Raw genomic sequence first — 17,096 nt, 5'->3', positions numbered from 1 at the left:
CCAAGTAGTGACCTTTTCTCTCACTAAGTTTTTGACAAATCATCTTTTTCTAGTGGCTCGCAATCATGGATAAGCTTACATTTTTTGTCAAAATCCTGGGGAAAAATAGTCTGATCTGAAAAGCTCTTGAATGAAGTATGGATTAGTTCTCTGTGCCGCTTTTGTTGCTGTAGCACCTCCCCCTGCTCCTCTCCCATAGCTACGCCGCGCTCATCGCCGACTGGCCCGTGGTGGTTCTGGGCATGTGCACTGTGCTCATAGTGGTGTGTGCACTCGTGGGAATATTAGTTCCAGATCTTCCCGATTTCTCTGATCCACTGCTGGTAAGTCAATATCTATCAGTTGTACTGTCAAATAAGTATTTTTTGTTTGGCATGTTTTCCAGTGGAACCGGTAAACAGCAAATGCAAATACAGCAATTGATACAGTACTAAATCTTGACATTGGAGCAGCAAATGATAATACAAAGCTGCAGTTGCCATCAAAGAATATTACCCACCAGTTTCCATTCTCTCTGCATTTTGCTAAGGTCATGTGTCCTTCAACAGAACTGCTTCATATCGAATAATGTAAATTCATCCTAGTTTTAAATGTACAGCAAGACCATACGTTCTAAATCAGGTTTCAAAGAATGAAAGCCAGGATCTGTAAAAGGAGAGGGGATTCTAAGTCCCTTCTGAGGATGAAGTGATAGCCATATTGAAAGGATAAAAGTAATTTTTATCAGATTCTATTAAATATTGCACTCATTTTTTACTTTTCATGAATTTTCTGAAGCATAAGTAACTTTCAGGATTTTTAATTGAAAATATGGCATTTAATCATTATCCTCAAATAAAAATAAATTGTTCCTGTAAGTTATTGGTATTTATAGTATAGTTTGTGTATCTGCACATATCCGTACGTAATGAATATTTCTTGAAAACAGCCAAGTTGTTAAAATTGTTTCAAAGTCACTTTCAAAATTATTTAAATATTTGCCTTATTCTTAATTAAGAGTGATAATTGAGATACAGAAGAGTACTTTATAGAATGCCCTTCCTCTGAAAACCAAGTGTTGAACATTGGATGGACTAAATCATCTCTTCTCAGGGAGAGCAGTAGGATGTGCAAGAATTCTTAATCCCTCATCACTCTCTACAATTGGTCATTATTTTGTCTGACTTGTCATGAAGCATTTTACCTCTAAAAGTAGAGGCCTGGAGTAATTATGCTTTGTAGTGAAAGCTATCCATCATTTTGTTTGTGTTTCTGCTCTCCTGTTTGAGCTGAAGAATGAAAAGCCTTAATGGAATTTTGTGCTTCTCTCCCCTTAGGGTTTTGAACCCAGAGGGACAGCCATAGGACAGAGATTGGTCACATGGAACAACATGGTGAAAAACACAGGGTACAAAGCAACACTTGCAAACTACCCTTTCAAATATGCAGATGAGCAAGCTAAAAAGTAAGGGTTTATAGTAAAAATGCATTTTGTTTTATTAGTGGTTTTGTTATGTATATTGTGCTTTCACCAGTACACTCTGAAGTTAATATATATATGCTGCCACTGATATCAATAAATACAGAATCTAATATTCTGCAGTTCTTAAGGCCTTTCATACCAGACTAGATATTGCCCATTGCAAACTTTTTAAAAAAATGTATAATTGTACTTTTCTCTATGGATATTTTCGGTACTGGATGCAATGTCCTTTCATTTGAAGTGTCTTAATTTAAAGAAAAAATTAAATTACTGTTTCAGTTTTTGTATATCAAAATCACATTGGTAAAAATATGTTTTTTCATATGTAAGAGCTGTTAAGCTGTGTGACTTGTTTGGATGGTGCTTCTTTTAATAATTTCTTTGCTAAAGTGAAACCCTTTGTTCTGGTTTAGTCATCAAGATGACAGATGGCTAGATGATCACTATGAAAGAGAGAAGAGGCAAGCAGACTGGAACTTCCACAAGGATACCTTTTTCTGTGATATTCCAAGTAAGTGGAGAAATGATACAAGGAAAGCTAAAATCTTCTGACAGTTCAGAGTTTTCTGAACTGTTCTGTATATTGTATGCCATATTAGGAAAATATTTTTAACTTTATACATAAACACAAGAAATACCTTCTTTCTCCATGCAGAAATCTTGGTAAAATTGGACTGAAATGTTTCAAAGTCACTTTCAGAATTATTTAAAAATTTGCCTTACTGGTTCTATTCTATTGGCTCTTTCTCAGAATAAACTGTATTTACTTGAAGTGCTTCCTTTAAGTGTTTCCATTTCCTGTAAGGAATTTTATTCGTTCTTGGTAGTACTGAACCTTGTAAAATCAGTGTTTTGTGTGTGGCTAAAGATGTAGTTCTTAATTCACACTTGGGGGGAAGTTGTGTTTTGTCCGTGCCATTAATTCTAAAAAACCTAAATCAAAATAGTTTTCCTCTATATGTCGTAAAGGCATCCACCAGTTGTATTTTGTGCTGAATGTAGGGGTTTATTTACAGAAAAAAAAATAGACACAAAAAAACCCAACAAAGAAAACATCCCTGTGAAAGAAACAGAAATAAAATGTCCCCACCTTAAAGCACTGTAGGCTATGAAGCTGACTAAGTCAAACTAGAGGACAAAAAAGACAAAGTCTTTTGACTTTTTACAAGGCACACTGCAGAACTTTGGTAAGTTCTGTTCTGGCAGAGAGATGTAGATCTTGCCTCTGTTCATAGGAGGACCTGAGCTCTTTCGTGGCTACTTCCACATGTGAAGACTGAGCACAAAAATGCAATTGTGAAATTATTTGTTTAGATTACTTGGTCTAAGAGAGCAATGACCAGGGAAAACCAGGGTGAAGAACAGATTTTTATTCTTTTTTTTCAACTGCAGTATAGTCTTATATCTAAGTGAGAGGACGGGAGCAAGGTCATAATCTCTGCTCCTGTGAACATAACCAAATTAGCATATCATGAGTGAGGGAGAGGAAATGTACTTGGTACTCTGCTGAGCATTCTTGAAGCAGAATTAACTCCTCATATCCACGTTGCAGTACTGCACAGTCTCAGTCTCCTCCTTTCTTCTACTGTTTCTGCATACTCTCAGTTGTGACAGTCATGAAGGAATTGCATTTCTGTGGGAAAATTTGCCAGTCCATTATGTAAAAAAAAAACAGTTGATGTCCTCTTGACCCACTTTTGTCATTCCTGGTATCTTTCTTTGTCTGCTCCAGGACTTCTAGATTTCAGTTCCCTTGAACCTAAAGCATGGTTGGAGATCATAAAGCACTGCCCCTGAGTCTTTTCCTTGCAGCCTTGTGGAAGGCAAAAATTCCTCAGCGTCACAGCAGTGGGGAAAATTCAACCTATTGGGTTTTTGAAATATTTTAATTAATGTGATCATGTTTCTTAACCCAGAGTACCATACTGTGTTAGGCAGTTCTGCATATTTGTGTTTGTATATTTGTTTCCCTTATGAGCTCTGCAGACAGATCTCACTGCCACTTAGTAATTATTTCCTTTCCCAAATCTGTCTTCTGATAAATGTGATTTAATTTGTAATTTAAGCTCCATGTGCCTAAACTGGAATTCTTGAAAATGGCCTCAAGGATATCACAACAATTTCCACTGCAGTCATTTGCTTCTAAAGCAAAAACATTCTTGTAGAAACAGCTTTATAATTATTATTTATATTCCCAAATGACTTACTAAATCAGCCTTTGATTACTATTATCAGTGTACTGCCATTATACTGTGCCAAGAATTTCATAGTTTGCTGATTAGATCTTTTGATTTTTGTTTGTCATATTTTAGAAGATAGTTTGCTTGAATAGAAGTCTGTAGAGCTTCTGAATGATGTACAGAGGGCATCTCACACCCCCTTCAGCTGTTTCTGTTCACGCCGCTGCTTCACTCTTAACTCTCGGGTGTTGCCTCCCCCTAAATACAGTCTCTGGGTCACAGGGAAAAACCACGGGTCTGTCCATGGCTATACAAGAAAGAGTCCAGCCCAAGGCCACTCCATCATCTCTTCCACTCAGGATTCTTCTCTCCTCTTCCAGCTTTTCTCACGCTTGCCCATTTCATCTCTCATCTCTCTCTCTCACCTCATCCTGATTCAGGAGGATTCAGTATTTGTAAGGTTTCTATTAGTCTAAAAAGGGGTTAAATTCTGCCTGCTCAAGGACTCCCACGGCTGGGCGCTTCTCTCAACGCATCCCCAGCTTCTGGCCAGCTGAACTGCCAGCACAATCTCTGTCCCTCTCTCCGGGGGGGGCTGCCCAGACATCCCAAGTCTCTTCCACCCCTGCATGTTCTCCTCCACCTCTGCACCTTCTGGGGCTCCCGGCCTCCTCCCTGTCATGGCCTCCCCCTCCCCCACCCAGACGCAGCTGGGCAGGGGAGAGGTCGGACCTTACTCACCAACGCCGGATTCCCAAAGAGGAAGTTCTCTGGGAATCTCCTGCTTTTAACCCCGGTGTGTTCTCAGAGGCGTATCCAGACCCTTAGTGGCCACATCAAATGCCAATTTTGAATTTGGCCACTGATTGGCCCGACTTAGACTTTTCTAGAAACACATTTCCGGCCAAACCACGACAGATGTGTAGTATTGAAGATGCCATATTTACTATAACCACCTTAAGGAAATGGAAACTTTCATGTGGAGTGAGTGTTACAGATAAACAGCTCATCTTGAAAAGGAAGTGAATTCCCATGACTCGACCAAGATTTCCTGTGTGTCATTTGAATGGTGGGATTTTGCCTCAGCTTTTAATACAAGGCCCACCCAAACAATCACTGAAAACCCCCTTCTGTAATTTCAGGTGATCGCTATTCACGAGTGGTGTTTGCATCAACAGAAGGAGAGAGTTTATGGAATTTGAATGCAATTAAGTCAATGTGCAATGTAGACAACTTGAGGGTAAGTCAACTTGGCATTTGTTTCACTTGCAAATACAGAGCATGCATTTGAAACTTTGTTTTGCTGCCCACTGCCATCTAGTAGCATATGAGAGGACTTTATGTAGTTCAATTCCTGTCAAATGATAAGTCAGCATGTGTGTTATAGATGAATAATGAGATGATTTGCTCTCGCAATTAAGGGATAACTATTGTGTGAATATTAAGAAAAGCTTTAGTAATATACAGTTATGTTACTGTAGTTTAGATGTCCTCTGTTCTCCGCATAGTCCCCTTTTCCCCCCTGTATTGGTGACCATCAGACAGCTGGGGTTGTCTAGGACAGTTAGAGAGAAGGCATGCACGTGTCCCTTACCTGGGGCAGTTGGGAATGGAAAAGCTTGTTGCTTAGGGGGTGAGGCATGGCAACATCTCATCTCCAATCAAGTTACAAGAAAGCAGACTCCACCAATAAATGGCAAAGAAGAGCTGACTGACAGACTTTAGGAGGGGCCAGGGCTGGCTGATGCAACCCCCAGGGGTATAAAAGACTGAGCATCCATCTTGAAGACGAACTGGCCATGTGGTATCCATGAGAGCAGTTCCCAGTGCTGCAGCTTTTTCCTTATGTAGTCCTTTGTTGTATTTTTGTTAAGGTTTAATAAACTTTTTTAAATTTTCAGAGTGAGCAGTTGTTTCTCACATGTACATGCAGTTAAAAAACAGCTTTCAATTTGTAGATCAGGTTATATATGGGAGAATTTCTCTGAGTTTTCTACTAATAGCATCCGGTAGAATAGGGTTGCTTCAGGAAAGGACTATCTTAACTTTTACTGTATGTTTCCTTATAGAGTATTATTCTATGGAGTTTTGTTCTTGGGTCCCAGCAAATAATTGATTTGTCTGGCGTTTTCACCTCCAGGTGAACTAACTATAATCTCATAATATATGCAGTTTTCTCTGACACCCAGTGGATCACTCAAATTAATTTTGTTTTGTTAGTTTAGAATAGGCTGTCAAATGGACAGCAAAGGAACTTAGGTAAAATAGTTAGAAATACTAATTTTCATTTAAACTTTATCTGTAAAATATAAGCTTGTCACTTGCTGGATTGAGCTCCTTTGAACTTCTGAGTAACCATGAACTTTTGGTTCACATGCTGATGACTTTGCATGGAAATGAAGCAATATGTTTTTCATCTGTTAATACTGAGCAAATTATTTCCATTTGCTCTTCTCCAAAATGAAACTAATCATAGACAATTAATATTTCTTATTTATTTAATGAGAAATATTTTCATTATTAGATTGATCATTGCCTATTAGACAACTGTAGTTAGCAAATTCCCAAACTGTTTTCTCTACAACAGCTGGCTTAAAATGTTGAACTGTAGTGGAACATTGTATAATGAATCTCCCTTGGCAGTCTGCTGACAGGCATTTTGTCCTGCTTGGCTCCCTTGTTGGAAGTGAGCTTTGTCCTCACGTGCTTGTTAATGTTCCTTATTTCCCCATCAGAGATGATTGCACTGACAGGATGGCTCATGTGGTTTTATAACCCTTTTCTCTTGCAATTAGAAGAAGTCAGGTGAGCAGAGTACAGGATCTAAAGCAGCCCAGCTCAGTTTTGAATGAGCTGAGCTAGGGAGACATCACATCACCAGTTCAATCAGGAGATCCAGGGGAGAATAACCCTTAACAAGGCCAAAAATTGAGGCTGAGGGAGGAGGAGATGCTAATCTGTGCATTTACTGTAGAGGTTCAGTCGCACAGGGAGCTGATGCAGGTAAATCCCAGGTTGAGCAGATAGTCGCAAAGCAATGCAGTCTGAATTAAAAAAACATCATTCTGTTTAACAGAAGATAGTTAATTACCTCTGAAGAGCATCTCTTTAATGATTGCATTACTCCTGAGAATTTTTTTCTTTTGTTCCTCCCCATCCTCTTACCCTGATAAAAATGTATTATATCAAATACGGCTATACCTTCTGAGGGAAGGATGAAACTACTTTACTACAACAAGCAAGGCCCATAAAACCAGCTCTTCCTTTGAAATAAGATCACTTCAGAAAATGAAATGTTTGATGCATCATTTACATCCACAACTGTGTAGATATTTGTAAAGAATAATGTTGTTAATAATGGCCTTGCAGAACTTTCTTTGTAAATTACTTAGTAATAAAGTAATTTAACACCTCAGCTGAGCAGAACAACAGTGCATCAGGGTAGCAGCATTGATTTTTAGCTAGTTAGTATGGAAAACTAATATAGTTCGGTTTTGGTATTTTTGCTGGTCTGTGCATATTATTTTATTTTAAAATACTTTTAATTTTAAAACATATTTTAAAAATTAGGTACTCAGGGCTCAGAAAGGGATTAAGTTTTTTTAATAGTTTCTTTTTAAATGCTTGTTACTTACAAATAACATTTTTAATTATTTGAACACTTTCTGGCAATTTTTAAGTACTTCTAACACTTCCTAGAACTTACAAAGTGCTGTGCTATGTCCCACTTTTAAATGCTAAGTTCTGTTAGCAGCCAGTCCCTAGGGAGGCAGCGGATGCTGACTTGCGGTGCAGCCATAACAAAAAAATCTGACTTTTGTGACCTTCTGGTCTTACAGACTCTTTTCTGGCTGTAGTTATTTTTGAGTATTTTGAGCTCATGCTTGTTTAGGGCCACAGTTCTCTTGAATTAAGTGGAAAAGCTTTCTGTATTCAAAGACAGGAAAACCAGGCGCTGCTTGCTGGAAATGCAAACCTTTGAATTTATGTATTTTTCTGATGATAAGCAGGATATCAGCACCAACTAGTATTTGCTTTAGTATGGAACTAACAGCATATCCTCTATGTATGAATTGTATTCCCATCTGCTTGTAACTACTTTAACTATAGATTTTACTGACACTTAGGGTCTCTACCCTGCCGCTGTTCAGCATATGCAAGTCCTATAATCATCATGGAAACTTTATATACAAAATAGTTTTAGGAGGTGTTCTAATTTTTTTACTACTTAGATAAGAAGACCTTTTTTTTTTTCACCTGTTAATTGTAGAATGTTTTCCCTATAAACTGTAAAATGACTGTATAGTATGTCTTCAGACTGCTTCCCCAAAGCAGTAGATTTGTGATTCTCTGTCACTGCAGAGAACCATTTGGGCAGATCTGCCCACAGATGTGTGCAGGTTGCGCACAGTTTCATTTCCTTACTTGTTCCAAAATAAATTGACGTGGTGCCAGTGGCAGACCAGGTCTGGAAACACCAGAATGACCTTTCCAGTTCCTTTGGATCACCAACAAAGCCCAATGCTACAATTTGTTAACATTTTATGTAATATTTTAATGAGCTGTCAGGAGCTAAGTTTTGTGTTTTACTTTCTCATTTCCAGCTACCAGCTCCTGTTACTTTATCTTTGGCAGCAGTTACTTTACCAGTGAATGTTTATGCCCTGCAGCAGGTGTATAAGAACAGTGTATAAACCTCATTGTCCCATCTTGAACCTGAATACATAGGGAAGACAGTCAGTCCTTTCCTCCCAATTTGGCTATTATATCCTCATAGGACTAACCTGGAGATGTGCCATGAAAAACACAGATATGCTATTGCAGTACTTCCTTTTATTTAGTAGGTTGTTCAGTTTTTCCTGAGTTTGCATGTGTGAGTTTTTTTAATCTGGAAACAATCAAATGTGAATTATCCTGGTTTTTTGGAATGCCAGTTTGTTATTGTTCAGAAACTGGTTGACAAAATTTAGTCCATATTAAAGCTTTTATAACTGCTGAGAGAATTCCCAAGTGTATTTTTGATCTGCATTATGAAGGATTGGTAATAATAAGCCTGTGCAATTTTGATGAAGAAAAAGAAGAAAGAAGAGGCTAAGTGGTTTCTTTCAGATCATGTAAATTTAAAGCATACATGGACAACTGTTTCAGGATGCACTCCTATAAAATCTGAAGCACATGGCTTTATTTATGTGACTGTATTAATATGTGTAATATTCTTTGTAACTTGATCAAAACATAACTTTTACATATATCTTAACTATTTGAAGGACTAATTCTACTTTGTTACATATAACAGAAGTTCTCTTTTTGGATACTTTTATCCTCGTGCTCTCCGAAGATTGAGTTTTCTCGTCTTGAGAGAATTTCCCTGATTTAACCTTGTTAAGAGTTGCATTTCTGGTTTATAGTTACTGCCAGTTCGTGTAGAGGTGTCTTGAGGTGATTTAGCTAAGTCATGCTTTTACTGTCTTCAACTAAATCTGGACTATTCTGGAAGTGAAAGAAAAATATCCCCATAAGGGATTAAGACTCACTTGGTTGAGGAGCATCTTTAACCAAAATGTGTTGTGCACTGTGGGTGCAGTGTTCAGAGGCATGACCTGTTATTTTGAGGTAGCTCATGACAGTGGAATTACCTTGTGCTTTGGAAATCCTGCATCACTTAGGGCCATGCAGTGCCTGGGTGGCAGGCAGAGCTGTCTGGGTACAGTGCCTGCCAGCTGTACAAGAGCTAAAAGAAATTAATAAAATCAGGGTTGTAGAAGAGAGATCAGGTGATGGAAGTTATGGTAAAGCTGTCACATCCTTTCTTTCAGGATGGTAAGTCCTTGCCTCTACTAGAAACTTCAGGATATGATTCCAAGCAGAATGAAACTTCACTGATGTATGGCTAATTGTTTATTCTATGGAGTATATAATGAGATAATAGAAGAGAGTTAACAGTCCTCAGACTGGAAAGAAACAAAATGCCTCAGTGGATCTTCAAATAATACTCTTAACACTTTTGCCAATTCTGTGCCACTGTGACAAGTCTGTATACTGGCTGGTTTAGTCTGCTGCATGTAAGAAGATATTGATCAAAAGCAGTGTGTGTGGAAATAAGAATTTAATAAGTTAATGCCAAATGTTAACATAAATGGAATTTCCACAATTTAAAGTCATTTCTTGGGTTGTTTTTTTTATGGGTTACTGAATGTAACTGTTACTTTAAATTGGAGTTGTCTCTCTGTCTTTATACAGATCAGATCCCATTCCCAGTTTGGTGATCTCTGCCAGAGAGCCACTGCTGCTTCATGCTGTCCCAGCTGGACACTGGGCAACTATATTGCTATTCTGAACAACAGGTCATCGTGTCAGAAAATTGTCGAACGGGATGTCTCTCACACCCTAAAGCTGCTTCGCACTTGTGCCAAATACTACTACAATGGGACCCTGGGACCGGACTGCTGGGACATGAATGCCAAAAGGAAGGACCAGCTCAAGTGTACAAATGTGCCTCGCAAATGTACCAAGTACAATGCTGTTTACCAGATCCTTCACTACCTAGTGGACAAGGATTTCTTAAGCCCAAAGACAGCTGACTATGTATTACCAGCTTTAAAATACAGCATGCTCTTCTCTCCCACTGAGAAAGGGGAAAGCATGATGAATATTTACCTAGATAACTTTGAGAACTGGAATGCTTCTGATGGTGTAACAACCGTCATGGGGATTGAGTTCGGAATAAAACATAGGTTGTTTCAAGATTATCTGTTGATGGATACTGTGTATCCTGCCATAGCCATTGTAATTGTCCTGTTAGTTATGTGTGTATACACCAAGTCCATGTTTATCACGCTGATGACTATGTTTGCAATAATTAGTTCCTTGATTATTTCTTATTTTCTCTATCGGGTAGTATTTAATTTTGAGTTCTTTCCCTTTATGAATCTCACAGCATTGATTATCCTTGTTGGGATTGGAGCAGATGATGCTTTTGTCTTATGTGATGTTTGGAACTACACAAAGTTTGATAAACCTCATGCTGGAACCTCTGAGACAGTGAGCATCACATTGCAACATGCTGCTCTTTCCATGTTTGTCACAAGTTTTACAACCGCTGCTGCCTTCTATGCTAATTATGTCAGCAATATCACAGCAATCAGGTGTTTTGGTGTTTATGCTGGCACTGCCATTCTGGTGAATTATGTTTTGATGGTTACATGGCTGCCTGCTGTAGTTGTATTACATGAACGATATCTTCTCAATATTTTCAGTTGCTTTAAGAAACCTCAGCAGAGGGTATACAACAACAAAAACTGCTGGACAGCGTTGTGCCAAATGTTCCACAAGACTATTTTTGCAGTCTCAGAAGCATCCAGGATATTTTTTGAGAAAGTTTTGCCATGCATTGTTATCAAATTCCGGTATATTTGGCTTTTCTGGTTCCTTGCCTTAACAATTGGTGGAGCGTATATCGTGTGTGTAAATCCAAAGATGAAACTGCCGTCATTGGAGCTCTCCGAGTTTCAGGTATTTAGGTCTTCTCACCCATTTGAACGATACGATGCAGAATACAAAAAACTTTTTATGTTTGAACGTGTCCACCACGGAGAAGAGCTCCACATGCCAATTACTGTAATCTGGGGTGTCACACCTGAGGATAATGGTGACCCTTTAAACCCTAAAAGCAAAGGAGAGTTGCAGCTAGATACCAGTTTTAATATCGCTAGCCCAGCTTCACAGGTTTGGATTTTACATTTCTGTCAAAAGTTAAGAAATCAAACCTTTTTTTATCAGGCAGAAGAACAAGACTTCACAAGCTGCTTCATTGAAACATTTAAGCAGTGGATGGAAAATCAAGACTGTGATGAGCCATCTCTTTACCCCTGCTGCAGCCACTGGAGCTTTCCATACAAACAAGAAGTTTTTGAATTATGTATCAAGAGAGCTATAATGGAGCTAGAAAGAAGCACAGGGTACCATTTAGATAGCAAAACCCCAGGGCCTCGCTTTGACCTTAATGACACTATCAGGGCAGTTGTGTTGGAGTTCCAAAGTACCTACCTCTTCACACTGGCTTATGAGAAAATGCATCAGTTCTACAAAGAGGTGGACTCATGGATTTCAAGTGAGCTTAGTTCTGCTCCTGAAGGTCTTAGCAATGGTTGGTTTGTGAGTAACCTTGAATTTTATGATCTTCAGGACAGTCTTTCAGATGGTACTCTGATTGCCATGGGCCTTTCAGTTGCCGTTGCATTTAGTGTAATGCTTCTTACAACTTGGAACATAATCATAAGCCTTTATGCAATAGTTTCAATAGCTGGAACTATTTTTGTCACTGTAGGTTCTCTGGTTCTTCTTGGGTGGGAGCTGAATGTGTTGGAATCTGTCACAATCTCGGTGGCTGTTGGCTTGTCAGTGGACTTTGCTGTTCATTATGGAGTGGCTTATCGCTTGGCCCCTGACCCTGACCGAGAGGGAAAGGTAATTTTTTCTTTAAGCCGTATGGGTTCTGCTATTGCAATGGCTGCCTTGACTACATTTGTAGCTGGGGCAATGATGATGCCCTCGACAGTGTTGGCATACACTCAGCTTGGCACTTTCATGATGCTTATAATGTGCATTAGTTGGGCTTTTGCAACGTTCTTCTTCCAATGCATGTGCCGATGCCTTGGGCCCCAGGGCACTTGTGGCGAGATCCCACTACCAAAAAAACTGCGGTGTAATGCCTTCTCTCAGGCCTTTTCAGGAGCCCAAGGGGGCAGAAGTCAAAACAAATCACATCCTATTAGCAAGTACCAGCTGGACTCCAGAAGTCAAAAACCAGAAATGGAGCATGAGCATTATGAGCTTGAACCTCTGGCGTCACAAACTGGATTCTGTAAACCTGTGGAGAAAGTGACATATGAAGAAACTCATACCTGCTCAGAGCACTTCAGCAGCAGGCCTCAAAACTCATGTGTGCCTATGCATCCAGCCTATAATAGTGAAGTGAGTAAAGGCATCAAAAACGTTGCTAATTCATCTGTGCTCCAGACTTCTATTGACCAACATACCATATGCCCAATTTTCTCTCAGAACAGGCAGTGTAGCTGTCCTGAGGCATATAAGCAGGTGGCAGTGAAGTGCAGTCCGCATTCATGTCAGCAGCCAAGTGACACCTTCTGTTACCAGTGTTCTCCCTCCCCAGGGACCATGCAGATCCAAAGCTCTGTAGCTCCTATAAATGCTTTACAGCAAGCTGCTGAGGGTTATGTACATCCAGTCCAGCATATCCTCCACTGCAGCTGCCTTCAAGGAAGGCTCAAAAGAACGATGACACAAAACTCTCTGCCTAAAAATTTTTTCCTCCAGTCTGTGCAACAGTTCCAGGCACATCAAAGAATAAACAGGACAGATACACATGCTCATCACAACCCAGAGGAAAATGTAAGAACTGTTCCAAAGGTGATGAGCTCCTCACAGTTCCTCTGCCGAAACGCAGCACCTCTAATAGTGCATTGCTCTGAATGTGAGAACGGCGTCTCAAATAATCAAAAGGGATTCTGTCAGCAGACAGACAAGTGTGATGAAAAGGGTGGTACAGAAACAAACGGGGTAGAAAGCAAGAAAGCCTCTCTGTCAAAGCAGAAAAAGAAAGTTGAGAGCAAGATAGATCAGCATTCTTTGCAGAATGACCAAGTTTTGAAGGCAGACCAAAATGATAAAAAACACCTGCTGACCAGGTCAGGGAGAGAGGCTTGTTCCGAGGGTTGCCATGAAAGTTCACACTGTTGTGGCAAGGCAATTGCAGTGAAATGCAGTTCTGTTGACTGTCAAATGGCAGACATCGAAGCCAATGTGCCTCCTATGTTAATGCGCCCAGAGCTTTCCAATGGAAGTTTGTTAATAAAAACACTATAATAAACCTTTAATTTGGCAATCCTGTGTCTTTCTTTTAAAAGTAAGTTTAAAGCACTAAAAAGCAAAGTCCTAAATAAATATGAATTATAATTTGCCTTTTGGAATAAAAAATGTATTTTATAGAACAATAGCATTTATACATTTCATAAAGCCATTACATGTAGTAAAACCTGATGTTGTCCAGAATGTTTTTTGCTATAACTCATAAGGTGGATTATGCTTCATTTAGATTTTTTTCCAGGGCATTAGTGTTTGATTTCTCCTTATAAACCATCTCAAGAAATAAAGTATTACAAAGAAACTCTCCCTGTTCTGAAGCCACAAGCCTGGGCTTGTGAGTTCAATAATGTCTGGGGCAGACTCAGATTGCCACATTTCCTGAGTACATAATTTACCTTTATTTGTCTGCTGCTTTGGCAAGCTTCTGCACACTTTGAAACAGCAGCAGAACTGTAACTGCGTTCTTTCAGGATTGTTTGACAGACCAGCTCTGCAGGGTAGCCTGTTTGGGAAATATTTTTAACTATTCATCCTAACAAAATCTAAAGAAAAGCTCATGGAGTTCTACAACATTTGCACTGCCTGTGTTGCACTTCTGTATATATAGTGCAGTAAAACATTTTCAACTGCCTTTTTGGCAGTTACTGTATAGACTTCACCATTACATACCAGAGAATACAGGTGGAAACAATAGTCAGTGAACATTATTGACTTCTCAGTGATGACAACAAAAATACAGTTTATGCAGCTGACAGATGTATGTAAAATCAAGAGTTGTAAAATTGAAGTGCCTTGCAATACTGAACTTTTCCCCACAGAGTTAATCTACTGTGGAGAAAGGAATAGTTAATGCACAGGCTCTAGACTTACTGCCAACAATGAGTATCAGATTAAGTCAACTCAAAAGGCTCAGAAACATAAATTAAAATACTGTGTTCTGAGTGTTATATCTGGAGAAGTTCCCAGTTAAACTTACAAATACTGAACTAAACCATGTAACCAAGACGTTGGATTTCAGATGTTGTACCTGTGGAAGTACTGGGTTTAGTCACACGATAGCTGTGGGTAATCATGGGAATGCTTGCTGGTGTTATCGCTCCAGGAGTGTGGATTTGAGAGCTGGAACTGTGTAGCATGTCATTATTTCTGAGTATCTTAATGACAAATCTCTCTCCATTTCATCGCTTGGTTATGCTGATGATGTTGGTTTATGAGACACAGAAGATAGATTTCATGGGCTGATGTGCTAACAGGTATTGGTGTGTAAGGAATCAGTGGAGGAAAAAACTTTTTAATTCTGTCCTAGTGTTCATGTTGGAGGCATGCAGAAGGTTCACAGCATGCAACAAACCACTTTCGTTTGGCTGGGAGTAGTGATGTTAGTGCTTGTATGTCCCAGTGACCGGAAGAGGTCGAAATCTACAGAAAAACCTAAATTAGTTTTACATGGTTTAAGAAGAGTATCATTCTTTCTTAGTTATAAAATAAAACTCAGTTTTATTTACCTTGGAACTTAGAGCCTGATTCTTTAGCTTGTAATGAGAGTTTTCTGTGCACTACAGACACCATTAATTATAAGCTAACACTTGCAGTGCTAGCAATCTAAAGAAATCTAAGGTAATAAGAAATAAACTGGACTGTTGCTGTGGTCCAGCTTTTTTTCCTGCCCACCACACCTGCTTGAGTGCAGTTTGTCCGACCCTGTCAAAGCAGCATATAGCCTGTCACATGAGCTGTCATCCACAGCTTTGAGACATGGGCCCTCAGGGAGGTCCCCAGCCAGTGCGTCTACAGAACAGAGAACTTTGTCAGCTGATGAGCTCAAAATGAGATATTTCCCTAAGCCAGTTTTCCATCCTGCATTCTGGGTAAGGATATCACCTTTGATTGCTTGTATTAATAACTGGTTTTGAAATGGTGATATAAGTGATAGAGATTATTGTTATATTTCCATAATGATTTATATGTTCTTAAAGGCTGATACCGTGAGAAAAAATGGGGCACATAATGAGTTGTGGTGTAATGCACTCTTAGAAAAGATTAAAATGAACTAATATGCTTGGCTGGTGAGCACTAAGATCACTGCTGTATCTGCCTTTTGTTGTTGCAGTAGTATTAATCAAGTTATAATAAGCAGCTAAGCTCAGGTGCTTATTATGGAGCAGCCTTTGGGCTGACTGACAGAAGCTCACAGCCAATGGGAGCTTTCCTAGGATGCAGGCATTTTATTGGTTCAGAGTCTGGGGACACAGAATTCTGAGACCAATGTCCTGTCCCGACCTGGGAGTTTGGAAAGGGATAAAAGGGTGCAAGACACAATAAATGACACTGTTGTCTGATGATCAAAAGGGAGTTTGTTGTGTGTTACGTCTCAGACATGTGAACATCATGGATGCTACTGTAATATTTTGTGACTTTGCCATTTCCTCCCTGCAAACTGCTTTATCTTTTCCAAATCAGTTAGCTGGACAAGGAGCAATCACTGACTAGATAAGTTTGATAGTTATGAATGTTCCACTGTGTGCATGTGTGCTGCATCTGTGTCAATTTAGGTGTAGACTCTAAAACCCAAGCCAGTGCAACTCCTGGAGAGTGAAAGACAATAGGAGTTGGTTCCAGTGACAGATGGAGGTAGATGAGGGTATGCATTACTCTATCCCTAGAAAATCCAGGAGAGAAATAAATAAATGCTAATAAGTTTTTACAGGCTACTGGGAGCAAGCAAGGATAGGTGGAATTCTGTTCCACTCTGGGAAATTTTAACAGGAACCATTACAGCCTGCCGAGATATCTCTCAAAAACCCTCCAGTGATGGCCAAGTCCCAAGGAAAACTGATTACCTTAAAATACTGGAATTTCCATTGACTAATTTGCTGTCACTGAGGTCCTGCCTTCTTTGGGGTTGCATGGGGATGTGGATGTATGCACACCACACAGATTGGCTCAGTGAGGTGCTTCACCTGTAGGCTGCCCAGGTGGGCTGAGGGCCCTGCCACCAGCTTGCGCTTCCTCTGGGAAGTAACATGGTTCTGGATTTAGAAGATGCAGATATTTGCATGGATAATCCAATTGTTCTGCCAATGATGACACGTGTAGCTTGAGACATGACAGGTGAGCTTTCTGCCTTTACAAAGTCTAGAAAAGACTTGACAGTAACTTGTACATGTTATAAGAGAGTCTTTAAAGTGACATCTCTTTGATTATTCAAGGAAGAAAAGAAACTTTATATGAGAAGACGGTGGTCTCTTTGTGGCTCTTAAGTTGCTGGTATGCTATCTTCAGGAATAAAGACTACAAGCCAGAATCTTCCCAAGAGTGGGTCTTGTACCTGAGACCAACTCATTCAAATTTGCAGGGGAAAAAGTTATATTTAACATAATAGATACCTTAGTTATCTGTACTGTCCGTAGCATCTGTGTTTTTCAGGTCACAATCACATTTATAGTGTGGGTAATACATTGATCAGTTGTCCTGGGTTGATTATATAATGCTTTTATCCCCAATTGTCTTGTTCTGTTTATACTAAGTTTTACACCTTTAAGACTCTCTTCCAGAGAGTGAATAAGGAA

At 39.4% G+C, this 17,096-nt stretch overlaps 1 protein-coding gene across 10 annotated transcripts in view; it reads left to right on the top strand.

Annotated features, from left to right (window-relative positions):
* DISP1 (dispatched RND transporter family member 1) overlaps positions 1–13,538 on the top strand; it is an 89,817-nt gene extending 76,279 nt beyond the window's left edge. For 8 of the 10 annotated variants that reach the window (XM_039705814.1, XM_039705821.1, XM_039705815.1 and 5 more), the window contains 5 exons: positions 200–323; positions 1,317–1,444; positions 1,876–1,973; positions 4,785–4,882; positions 9,883–13,538. In XM_039705814.1, the coding sequence (XP_039561748.1) occupies positions 200–323; positions 1,317–1,444; positions 1,876–1,973; positions 4,785–4,882; positions 9,883–13,527 (4,093 nt within the window). In that variant the 3' untranslated portion in view covers positions 13,528–13,538. Of the gene's footprint in view, positions 1–53; positions 324–1,316; positions 1,445–1,875; positions 1,974–4,784; positions 4,883–9,882 lie in introns of all 10 variants that reach the window. The other 2 variants (XM_039705820.1, XM_039705824.1) reach the window with 2 other exon arrangements.
* The last annotated feature ends 3,558 nt before the right edge of the window (positions 13,539–17,096 follow it).

The sequence above is a fragment of the Passer montanus genome, unplaced genomic scaffold (assembly GCF_014805655.1).
Source record: "Passer montanus isolate IOZ18808 unplaced genomic scaffold, ASM1480565v1 scaffold185, whole genome shotgun sequence".
Taxonomy (NCBI): Eukaryota; Metazoa; Chordata; class Aves; order Passeriformes; family Passeridae; genus Passer; species Passer montanus.
Note: the sequence above shows the minus strand (reverse complement) of the source record. Positions and strands in the feature narration are given on the sequence as shown.